The sequence below is a fragment of the Labeo rohita genome, unplaced genomic scaffold (assembly GCF_022985175.1).
Source record: "Labeo rohita strain BAU-BD-2019 unplaced genomic scaffold, IGBB_LRoh.1.0 scaffold_75, whole genome shotgun sequence".
NCBI classification, from domain to species: Eukaryota; Metazoa; Chordata; class Actinopteri; order Cypriniformes; family Cyprinidae; genus Labeo; species Labeo rohita.
Window position 1 is genome coordinate 252,933 of NW_026129689.1, and position 13,185 is coordinate 266,117.

A 13,185-nucleotide genomic window follows, 5' to 3' on the forward strand; every position below is an offset into this window, starting at 1 on the left:
ATATACTAAATTAACTAAAACTAAACCTGAAATAAAAAAAAAAAAAATGTTTAGTTTCGAAATAAAATAGTTTCGAAATAAATCTTACACCATAAATGCCAGAGTTTACATAACAACCGTTCATTAATCAAAATCTCAATAAATAAATAAATTTATTAATTAAATTAATGTGGCATGGACCAAACCAAAAAAATAAAATAAAATAAATATATAAAATAGTTTATTTTCATTGGAATAATACATGCATCAACCATTCATTAAAAACTCAATAATTAAATTAAATTAAATTAAATTAAATTAAATTAAATTAAATTAAATTAAATTAAATTAAATTAAATTAAACTAAACTAAATTAAATTAAATTAAATTAAATTAAATTAAATTAAATTAAATTAAATTAAAATGAATGTGGCATGCACCAGACCAAAAAACAAAAAATAAAATAACATTAATGAAAATAAAATAGTTTATTTTCATTGGAATAATATATGCATCAACCATTCATTAATCAAAAACTCAATAATTAAATTAAATTAAATTAAATTAAATTAAATTAAATTAAATTAAATTAAATCATGGACCAGACCAAAAAATAAACTAAAATAATAAAATAAATTAATAATAATTAATAATAACAATAATAAACTAAAATATTTTTTCAGAATTACTTATATTTAACAAAATATCTATTTTTTCCTTCTAGTAAACCAAATAAATGTTCAATATACACCAAAAAAGATCAATAGACAATAGATTTTCAGTATTATAAAAATGTAAGCAAAAATATAAGTATCACACTTTTACTTAGATACCTAATTAGTCATATTACTCATTTAAAAAAGGGATAACAAGCACTTATATTTTGCATTTTTCCTCTTTTGTGAGTAGCTTTAGGTAAAACAGTTTTGTTCATTATTAAAAATATAAACTTGAATATGTACACACACTATTTTATAAATATATATGAGATATAAAACAAATAAAATAGCAAACATTGAATCCCCAGTCCAGTAGGAGGTGCTAAAAGCACAAAAAAAAAAAAAAAAAAATCATATGACGTGTAACCGGAAGTGACCGAGAATCAGGGAAAAACAATAACAACGTCACGTGTTCGCAGCGCAGAGTCGGTGAGTCGTTCTCAACTTTTAACAATATTATATTTAAACCCACTGCAGGAGTGTCACGTTAACAACACACACATACACATGCATATAGAAATACAGAATAAACTACATGTGTTGCTCTGTTATTTAAAGCATGTGTTGATGATTGGTGGAGTTTTAGGGGATTTTCCACTGACACTGGACGCTTTCGCTTTCAGCTGTAGAGATGGAGGAGAAACACATGCAGTCAGTGCTGATCTCTCTGCTCAGGAAAGACAATGTATGTCTGTGGATGGAGCCCTTCAGTTCTGACCATCACAAGATCCAGGTGAGTCAATCAAGCAGCACCTACAGGAGATAAAATCCATTCATTCAGCAATTATAACATGATTATTTGACTTCATGTGTTCAGGAACTGGCTCACAAATATGTTGCAGCCACTGAGTTTACATTGGAGGAGGTGATTTCAACTCTGGAGAGCATCAGAGCAGACACCAGCAGGAAAGATGAAGGAAACAAGCAGTTTAAAGAGACAGCGGTGGCTTCACTGCAGCTGCACCTGCCCAAAACAGCAGAGGTGCTGATGCATTCAGTGTCACTGTTACTTTACACGGACTGATTCATGATTGAACTCATCATTTGTTGCTGTTGTATTTTTTTGTTTAGTCTCAGAAAAGGAAAGTTCATTTACAAACCAAACTGGACATCACCGTGCAAGAGCTGAAGAAACGGTAAGTTTCTTTGAAAGAACGAAATTGAAAGTTGCACATACACACCTGAATCTGGAGCTGGAGAAAATCAGATTCTCTTTTGAAAAGAAAGTAGAGGAATTTAATCAGATCTGGCAACCTTTAATAGTTACTTTAATGATTTCAGTGCTGCCAGGCCTAAAGTAAAAGTAAATTATTAAGCCAAGAAAAGGAAGAAATTTGTAAGCTGAGGTATGTGTTTAACCCCAATCCCCCTTTTATTAACATTTTTTTTTTTATTTCATTTTATTATTATAATTATTTATTTGATTAATAATCTATCTATCTATCTATTTATTTTTTTTTTTTTTTTTTTTTTTACAAGATACACAGGATATATAATTCATAACCCTTGATCTCAGATGTTACCAATCAGTGATGATGGTCAATGTTCAAAAATGATTGAGCGTGCAGTTTTTGGAATGCACAGTGTTTAGTGTTTAACAAAAATCCAATAAATAAAGTAAAAAAAAAAATAAATTAATTGCAGCATTTTTCTCACAATTCTAATATATCACAAAATTCTGACTTTTTTTTTTTGCAGTTCTAAAAAGTCATAATATAATTTTGAGCTCAGAATGGTGAGAGAAATTTGCAGTTTTAAGAAGAAAAGTCTGAATTTCTGAGATATTCACTGTCGTTTAAAAGTTTGAGATCAATAAAATTTGTAAAAAAAAAAAAAAAAAAATGTAATTCTCATCAAGGCTGAATTTATTTGATCAAAAAAACAGAAAAAAAACCAGTAATATTGTAAAATATTATTAGAGTTTAAAAAATAAAGGTTTTCTGTTTTAATATATTTTAAACTGTGATTTATTTCTGTGATGCGCAGCTGAATTTTCAGCATCATTACTCCAGTCTTCAGTGTCACATGATCCTTCAGAAATCATTCTAATATTCTGATTTATTACTCTTTTATTATCAATGTTGGAAACAGTTGTGCTGCTTAGTTTTTCTTTAGAACCTTGATATTTTTTAGAACCTTTTTTGATTCTTGTTTCAGGATTCTTTGATGAATAAAAAGTTAAAAAGAACAGCATTTGTTCAAAATAAATGTTTTCTAACAATGTAAATCTTTGCTATCACTTTTTTTCAATTCAGTACATTTTTGCTAAATATAAGTGTAATTTTTTTTTTTCAAAAAAAGAATTTTAAGACAAATTTAATGACCTGAAAATTGGTAGTTTATATTGTTACAAATAATTTACATTTTAAATAAATGCATTCTTTAGAAAACAGTTATTTTACATTGAAACGGGTTGCAACAAAATTACAGTGTTTTTTCTGCATTTTTGATCAAATAAATGCAGCCTTGATGAGCATGAAAAACTTACTTATCCTAAAAATCTTACTGATCCTAAACTTTTGAATGGCAGTGTTAACTGGGAATTTTGTGTTTAAAAAAAAAGTGTCAGAATTTTTGTAATTTTTTATAATATTTACGTTTTAAAATTGTTTACTTTTTTATTCCATGGCAAAAACAAGCTTCATACAAGCTGATATGTTTTACTCATGTTAATCTTTTTTTTTTTACAGTCCTTGTGACAGTATAAATTAAAAATACTCAAGAAAAAGGATCAGTGAATTCTGGATTAAAACACTTCAATTTTTTCTTAGAAAAATACTGTCTCCAGGTAAATGGCTGGTGATTGATTTATTTATTTAAATATTATTTTTAGTTCTTTGTGTTTGATTCTCAACTATTTAACATACATTAAAAGGATCATAAATAATACACATAAATTAAAAAAAACTTCAATCTGGTTTTGATGGGAAAAATACTGTCTCCAGGTAAACTGCTGATGATTATATTTGAACATTTATTCAATGTTTCATTAATTACTGCATGTTGTAACATGATCCGTGTTTGTTTTAGGGAAGAGGCTTGATGAACAGAACGTGAAGAACAACAGTAAGATCATGGTGCTGGTCTTGTCCTCGGAGCAAGTGAAGAATGAGTTGCGGGAGGAAGAGGAGAAGAAGCGGCAGCAGGATGAAGGATTGCAGAGAACGCATAAGGGTTTCCAGATCCTGTCGGAGAGAGGTGAGCCTTCAATAAGGCCTATTACAATCCTTCCGTTCTACAAAACTTACAAAAAACGTATTAATTCCATTTCTGTATCCATCAGACGGCAGCGAAGATCCGACCACCACCCCGTTCCTAGAGATCGCCGATCAGAAAGGAAATCCACTGCAGATCCCTGACAGCGAGAGGAAGGTGATTCCCATCATCTTAATACCATTGTGATCAGTAAATGTCCTGAGTTCTTTATACATCATTAATTTGTGTATGCATTGTATCAATGTCTGTTCTGTGTAATGGATCAGGCTCTGATCCTGGCGATGGGTTTGCATGAGAAAGGCCGAGCTCTGATGAAGAAGAGGAACCACAGCGCTGCTCTGTCTCATCTGGTGCAGGCCGACGAACAGTTCAAGTACGACTTTACCAAACACACTTTACCATGAGAAAACATGCGGAATAAAAGAATCAAACATCAGAATCAATCATGACTGTCTTTGCAGTGTGTAAATGGCTGTATATTTGCAAAAAGACAAAGTGCAATCATATTGCAATCAATAAGAATATGACTCATTTAAATCTTTTAGAATGCAAAGCCTTTGATTCTTGTTGAAATTGACTCATTTAAATGACTCATTTAAATGATGGAACTTGACATCTTTGATTCTTGTAGATTATGACAAATTTGATTCTTACAGAATACAGTTTATTTGATTCTTAAAATATGACTCATTTGATTCATACAGAATATGACTTTAAATCTTATAGAATACAAATCCTTTGATTCTTATGGAATACAACTCATTGATTCCTTGTACATTTGATTCCTAGAATATGATTTGATTCTTATACAGTACATCTCTTTTAAATCTTATAAATTATTATAAATCTAATTTTAACTATTTTAAATCTTACAGAGTTTGATTCATACAGAATATGACCAAATCTTATAGAATACAACTTTGATTCTTATAACATTTGATTTTTAGAATGATTCATTTGATTTGTATACAATAAGACTTTAAGTCTTATAGAATATGATTCGTTTGATTCTTATAATACTACATCTTTGATTTTTAGAGTATGATTTGTTTGATTTTTGTACAATATGATTCAGTTGATTCTTTAGAATATGACTCATTTGATTCTTCCAAAATATGACTCATTTAAATCTTACAGTGTATCTTGGATTTTTGTAGAATATGACATTTGATTCTTACAGAATACAACTTGTTTGATTCTTAGAATATGACTCATTTGATTCATACAGAATATGACTGATTTAAATCGTATAGAATACAATATTTTTGATTCTTATGGAACACAACTCATTGATTCCAAGAACATTTGATTCTTAGAATATGATTCATTTGATTCTTTTAAGACTTCAGGGGTGTTAATGGAGTGCTGTGCTCTAATCATTATCTTGAATGCATCTCTTAATGTTTATTAATGTGTGTGTCCTGCAGTAAGTGTAACTCGGCGCTGCTGAACACGGTGGATAACTATGCGGTTCTGCAGCTGGATGTGGTTTGGTGTTACCAGGCTCTGCAGCAGCTCGACTGTCTGAACGACGCCAGACAACGTCTGGAACGAGCCGAGGAGTGTTTCAAGAGATGCTACGGAGAACAGCAGAGCCGTCTGCAGCAGATCAAGGTCTGACGAACACCACGAGCATCTGAACACTGACATTCACTTCACACATGCATGTGTTTACAATGTACTTCATGTGTTTTTGGCTCTCAGGGTCACACTGGAGGAGAGGATGTGCTGTTTCTGAGGCTCTATCTTCTTCAGAGTCTGCTGGCCTACTTCGATGGCAACAAGAACCAAGCCTTGAACAAGTTCAAAATCGTAAATGATGTCTAATTTTAATTATTCGGTTTTTATTGTTGTGTTTATTTGCCTTTAGACTACCAAATCACATGTTTCAAGAGCATTAGTGCTTGTACTGCAGATTGTGATTCAGCCCAGTCATTTCAATCTTTTGATTGTTCAGTGATTCATTTGGAGACTCTTTCTGTTTCTTTTACATCTTTACAGCAGTAGATGGAAACCAGTGAGAGTCTGTTTGAAAATTGAATCTTTAAATCATTTGCTCAACACATTTGTTCATGAAATCAAATACTTCAAATGCAAATTCACATTAATGCTAATAATTTTAAAAATCTAATTAAAATGGATATAAAGTAATAAACAAATTAGAAAATAATTATATTATTATATATATATTTAATAAAGACAAATTTAAAAAGCTGTTAATGAAACCTTAATTTTTTTTGCATTGCAATTTTTTCATAAAAATTGAATATATTTCATTGTCCATATAGGAATCATAAAGGCGTAGTAGTAAAAATGGTTTCATTCTAAATAACAACTTACAAAAAAACTAAATAATTTTAAAAATACAGTAAATAAACAATAGATGTAAAATAGAAATACATTTTTACATTTCCAATTTTTAAATTCCAGTAAAAAAAAAAAATAGACATATAAAATGTAAAACATATATTTTTCATAAGTGAGCTATTCTTAAATTAACTAAATAAACACATTTAAATATTCAGTAAATATATAAATACATTTTAAAATCAAATAAATAAAAAAAGATTTATGTTTTTCATAAAGAAAATTAAGGCATTTTTAGAACTTTTTTTTTTACATTGCAACATTTTGTTATCATTTCATATTTATATAATATAACTTGTTTGATTCTTATAGAATGCCTTATTTAATACTTATATAATACAACTCTTTAAATCTTGATTTATTTGATTCTTTAAGCATTTGACTCATTTGATGCTTATACAATATGATGGTTTGATTCTTATAGCATTTGACTCATTTGATGCTTATACAGTATGATGGTTTGATTCTTATAGCATTTGACTCATTTGATTCTTTAAGCATTTGACTCATTTGATGCTTATACAGTATGATGGTTTGATTCTTATGGAATTTGACTCATTTGATTCTTTAAGGATTTGACTCATTTGATGCTTATACAGTATGATGGTTTGATTCTTATAGCATTTGACTCATTTGATTATTTAAGCATTTGACTCATTTGATGCTTATACAATATTATGGTTTGATTCTTATAGCATTTGACTCATTTGATTCTTTAAGCATTTGACTCATTTGATGCTTATACAATATGATGGTTTGATTCTTATAGCATTTGACTCATTTGATTCTTTAAGCATTTGACTCATTTAATGCTTATACAATATGATGGTTTGATTCTTATAGCATTTGACTCATTTGATTCTTTAAGCATTTGACTTATTTGATGCTTATAGAAAATGATGGTTTGATTCTTCTAGATATGACTCGTTTGATTCTTTAGCATTTGACTCATTTGATGCTTATAGAAAATGATGGTTTGATTCTTTAGATATGACTCGTTTGAGTCTTGTAGAATCTGACTCTTGTGTTGTTTGTGTTGGTCAGGTGGAGGATCTGTACGGTCAGCTGTGTCTGGACCCTGAGAAGATGGGCCTGCTGATGACTCTGGGTTTCTCGGAGCAGGATGCGCGTCTGGGTCTGAGAGCCTGTCGAGGAGACGTGGTGGCGGCCGAGCGGCTCATCTCGCAGAGGAAGAAGGTGCTGCAATACAAACATGTTCATAAATCACCACAGTCTTTCCTCAGGTGAACTCAGAGTTAAACATGAGCGTTTCTCTCATCAGGAGAAGAAGGAGCTGAAGGAGCAAGAGCGGGAGAAGAGGAGACGCCGTCTGCAGGACATCAACACGCTGGTGGAGCTGGGCTTCAGTAAGAGAGACGCCGCCAAAGCCCTTCATCAGACCAGAGGAGACGTGGACAAGGCCTACGGGGTCAGAAAGAAACACTAAAAACACTTTACCAAACAGAGCAAACAGACACAAAAGATGAGCAACGTACAGAAAAAACATACATATTTTTTTTTTTACAAAAATTAGGCATTTTATTGTTTACATTTATTAAATGTATAAAAAAATTCAGATAAAAAAAAGTTTGAAAGAAAAAATAGATAAAAACAAAAAAAGGGATTTATCAATATATTTGTCATTTAAAATTAACTAAAAATTGTGATTAAAAACTGAAAAAAGTATTTTTTTATATATATATTTCTGCATTTACAGATGAACAGAAAGTTAAAAAAAGTAAAAAAGTTGATGAAAACATGAATAGAAAAAAAGTGTGTTATTGTATACGTTTATATGTTGAATGAAAATATATTTTTTTTAAATCTGATTTTTCAAAAACATTTTTTTTTTCAAAAAAACATATTATTAAAAACAGACACAATATGTGATCAACAAACGGAAAAAATATTTATATTTTGTAAAAATAAAAAAAAAAAAACGTTTTTGTTTATTTTTCTATAGGACAAAAAATAAAACAGACTTAAAACAGATTTTTTTAAAAAACAGGAAAAAATTGATTCATACAAAAAATATTAAAAAGATGCATAAAAATAAAGATGCCACTATTTATTGAATAATAAATGCATATATAACTGTGTCCATATATATTAATATTTTATAGATGTTTTTTTTTTACTTAACATAATTTAACTTTTTACAACAGGAAAAACAAAGAAAAATGAGATGAATACATAAAAATAAACAAAATAAATATGTGTTTAAAACGTTTGACAAAAGAAAAAAGTAAAAAAGTTGATGAATACAAAACAAATTTAAAAATTAATATGGATGTCATGTATATATAAAAAAAAAATACATTTATATTGAATGAAAAGAAAAATGTGTTTAAAAATGTATTTAATAAAAAAAAAAAAAGATGAAAACCAAAATTAATACAAGGGTTTTTATAATATGCATACATTAATTAATTGAATATATGCATATTAATAAACAAATAATTTATGCATATTCATAAAAAAACTGTTTTATCTTGAATGAAAAGAGAAAGTAGACACAATATATGATCAACAAACAGAACAAATTTTCATATTTTCTTAAAAAAAGAAAATATTGTTTATTTTTTTCTATAGGATAAATAATATATACACAATATATCATTAAAACCATTTATCCAGATTTTGAAAACATTTTATGAAAGAAAAAAAGAATTGATGAATGCAGAATAAACTAAATATACGTTTAAATTATGTATAAATATAAAAATACCCTGATATATTAATAAAAAATAAATAAATATGCTTGTATAACTGCATCCACAAACTTCTAAAAATAATATATATTTCAGAAAAAGGGGGAAATGAGAAATTTAAAAAAACAAATATTCATATATAAGTATATCCACAAATATATATAAACATGGAAATATATATAGAAAATATTTCAAATTTTTAAAACAGGAAAAAATAGATGAATAAAACTGAAGTGGGTTATAAACATGTGAGTGTTGAATGTGAGCGGATAGAAAGTGAATAATGTTTGTGTTGTTGTTGTTGTGCAGGTTCTGCTGGACGGAGCTGAAGCTCAGCATTCAAACAGACAGAAGAAACTGGATGAGGTGTGTTTCTGTGCTGTACATACAGACTGACATTAACTGATGATGAACGTGATCCTGATGATTCTGTGTGTGTTTGAGCAGCTGCTGGAGATGGGCTTTCAGGTGGACATGGCCGACTCGGCGCTGAGGATCATGGGAGATGATGTGGTTCAGGCCACACAGATGCTGCTGGACAACCAAGGAGTCGTTCCTCCTGACCTCCTGTCTCCATCACCTCCATCATCCTCGTCAGAGGAGCCCAGCACCTCCTCCGACTCCACCGGTGAGATCTGCACATGATCAATAAAAACACACAATATAAGATCAACACTTTTTAGTTTTTAAAAAAAACTTTTTTAGTTTTTAATTTTTTGTTTTTAAACAATAAAAATATATAGATAAATTGTGGGTTTTTTTTTATTATTATTATTATTTAAAAAACATAAAAATTGACTTATTTTTTGTTTGTAAACAAGAAAAAAATTATAAATTGATTTTTTTTTTAAATAAAAAAAACAAAAATTTTTTTGTTTGTTTTTAAACAAGAAAAAATAGATACATTATTTATTTATTTTTTACAAAATAGTTTTATTTCATTTGTTTTTTTTTTAACAGGAAAAACATCTAAATTATTTTTTTATTTAAAAAAAAAAAATGGTTCTTTTTTGTTTTTAAACAAGAAAAAATATATATTTTTTAAAACACAAAAATAGTTTATCTTTTTTGTTTTTAAACAAGAAAAAATAGGTATTTTTTATTTAAAACACAAAAATAGTTTGAATTTTTAGTTTTTAAAGGAAAAAATAGCTAAATTGATTTTTTTTTTTTAAAAAACACAAAAATAGTTTTAATTTTGTTATTGTTTTTAATCAAGAAAAAAAATAGATTTAAACAAAAAAAATAGATAAATAGATTTTTTTATTTAAAAAACAAAAATAGTTTTCATTTTTTTGTTTTTAAACAAGAAACAATAGAATTGATTTTTTTTATTTAAAAAGCATAAAAAGTTTGAATGTTTTAGTTTTTAAAGAAAAAAATAGCTAAATTGATTTTTTTTTATATTTTAAAAAAACACAAAATACTTTTAATTTTGTTATTGTTTTTAATCAACAAAAAAATGATTTAAACAAGAAAAATCTATTTAAGACATCTATTTAAGAAAAATAGATAAATAGATTTTTTTATTTAAAAAATAGTTTTAATTTTTTTTGTTTTTAATCAAGAAAATTTGATTTAATCTATTTGATAAATAGATTTTTTTTTATTAAAAAAAAAATTTTTTTGTTTTTAAATAAGAAAAACTAGCTTAATTTATTTGAAAATTAGATAAATACAAAAAAATTAAATGCATATTATAACTGTACATATTTATATAATGCTAATATTTATTATTAATACAAGTAAAAATATTTGTGTATATATAACTATCCACAAAAAATAATTCATGATTAATAAAAAATAAAATTACATTTAATTTATATTTTTGATTTTTATTTATATTTTTTATTTATTAATTAATTTAATAATAATTCTATTTAATAATTTAAATAAATCATGGTCAGTGAGAGCTGTGTTTGTATTTGTGTTTGTGTTCAGCTTCAGGTTCGAGTCGTCTTGATGAGGATCTGGTGAGCGAGGTTCTGGAAGACATTCCCAGACATGAAGAAGATTATCTGGATGTGACGCTGGACGAGGAGAAGGAGCTGATGGTGCAGATCAGATCTTACCTGGAGAAACAGAGCTCGTCCTCCGGATGAGAACACTTCAAGTGTGTCATTTCACCTCCAAAGACGTCGTTCATGGTTCATTAACGTGTTCTAGAATATAGTACGATGGCATTTTATTTGTTTCAGAAAACACCCAATCATAAAGATTTCCCTTTCTGTGTCACCTTAGATTTATACAATGATAATAAGAATAACGTTAATAATTTCAGTAATAGTTGAAGCTTGATTGAGGACGAATGTCAGAGAATGGTCACTTTATTCAAAGATTCGCTGAAGGGAACGTGTTCGTTTGGTTTGTGATTCTAAACACTAATTTTATGAGCCGGTTCAGTTGAAGTGCTTTTATTTCTTTCAGTTCGATTCTGATTCTTATGTTCATCTTAATAATGTTCAACTTCAGAACATGCAATAAACATTCACTCATTGTGAACGTTGACTGTCTGTGATCATTTTTTTATTCTTACTACACAAGTTTGGGATCAAAAACTTGATTTAAAGAAGTCTCTAATGCTCATCAAGGCTGCATTTATTTGATCAAAAATACAGAAAAATTGCAAAATGTTTTTACAATATAAAATAATGTTTTTTATTTTAACATACTTTAAAATATAATTTATTTCTGTGATGCAAAGCTGAATTTTCATCAGCTGTTACTCCAGTCTGAAGTGTCACATGATCCTTCAGAAATCATTCTAATATGCTGATTTATTATTAGAATTATAATGTGCTGCATAATATTTTTTGGAACCTGTGATATTTTTCAGGATTATTTGATAAATAAAAGGTTCAAAATAAGCATTTAAAATAGAAACTATTTCTAACAATATATAGTATTGTTCAAAAGTTTAGGGTCAGTACATTTTTATTTTTTTTTTTTTTTTTTTTTTTTTTAAAGGAAATTAATACTTTTATTCACCATGGATGTGTTAAATTAATAAAAAGTGATAGCATAGATTTACATTGTTAGAAAAGATTTATATTTTGAATAAATACTGTTTTTTTTTAACTTGTTATTCATCAAACAATCCTGAAAAAAAGGAATGACAGGTTCCAAAAAAATACATTTCCAACATTGATAATTCTAATAATAAATCAGCATAATAGAATGATTTCTGAAGGATCATGTGACACTTAAGACTGGAGTAATGCTGCTGAAAATTCAGCTTTGCATCACAGGAATAAATTATATTTTAAAGTATATTAAAATAATAAAAAAAAAAACATTGTTTTATATTGTAATAACCTTTTGCAATATCACTGTTTTTTCTGTATTTTTGATCAAATAAATGCAGCCTTGATGAGCATAAGACCCTTCTTTAAAAAAAATATATATATATATATATATATAGTGAATAAGAAAAAAGATTATTAGAATGTTTTACAAGAAAATACATATTTTTTTACGTTTAATTCAGTGTTACTTTGTGATAACCTGTGATATTTTTTTCAGGATTATTTGATCAATAAAAAAGAACAGCATTTATTTAAAGTAGAAAGGTTTTCTAACAGTATACACCAGTATTACAATAATCTGCAATATTACAAATATTTTGCAATATATATGAAAATAAGAAAAAAAGATTATTGGAATGTTTTACAAGAAAATACTGTTTCTGTTTTTCTAATGTTTTTTACTGTTTAATTCAGTGTTACTTTTGTAATTATTTTTGAAGTTAACAAGTAATTTCTGAGTAAATTTTCCATTTTTTTTTGTGTAATTAGTTTTTAAATATATTAAAATATATATATATATAATTAATAAATAAATCACATTAAATATAAATGTAATTGTCATCTCAAATTAACTAAAAAATGTGATTAAAAATTGACATTTTGTTAATTTGTTTTTTGTTTTTTTTTAAAAAGAAGCCTCTTTTACTCACAAAGGATGCATTTATTCTATCAGAAATATGGCAAAATTAGAAATATTTTTACAATTTAAAACAGCAGTTTTCGATGTGAATATCTGTTACAATCAAATTTATTTCTGTGATCAAAGTTGAATCTTCATTGTCACGTGATCCTTCAGAAATCATTCTAATATGCTGATTTGCTGTTCAACAAACATTTTTGATTATTATCAGTGTTGAAATGGAAGTATGGAAACTGTCATATATTTAA

The 13,185-nt window shown here is 27.4% G+C and overlaps 1 protein-coding gene across 1 annotated transcript; it reads left to right on the forward strand.

Moving 5' to 3' along the window:
* Positions 1 to 1,285: 1,285 nt before the first annotated feature.
* Positions 1,286 to 11,500, forward strand: nub1 (negative regulator of ubiquitin-like proteins 1). The gene is made up of 14 exons (XM_051104598.1): positions 1,286 to 1,431; positions 1,516 to 1,695; positions 1,776 to 1,834; positions 3,428 to 3,486; positions 3,729 to 3,896; positions 3,982 to 4,070; positions 4,181 to 4,287; positions 5,342 to 5,528; positions 5,619 to 5,726; positions 7,326 to 7,478; positions 7,564 to 7,710; positions 9,302 to 9,358; positions 9,440 to 9,620; positions 10,934 to 11,500. Exons 1-14 carry the CDS (start codon positions 1,330 to 1,332, stop codon positions 11,092 to 11,094), a joined length of 1,758 nt encoding a protein of 585 aa, XP_050960555.1. The 5' UTR covers positions 1,286 to 1,329; the 3' UTR covers positions 11,095 to 11,500.
* Positions 11,501 to 13,185: the final 1,685 nt, after the last annotated feature.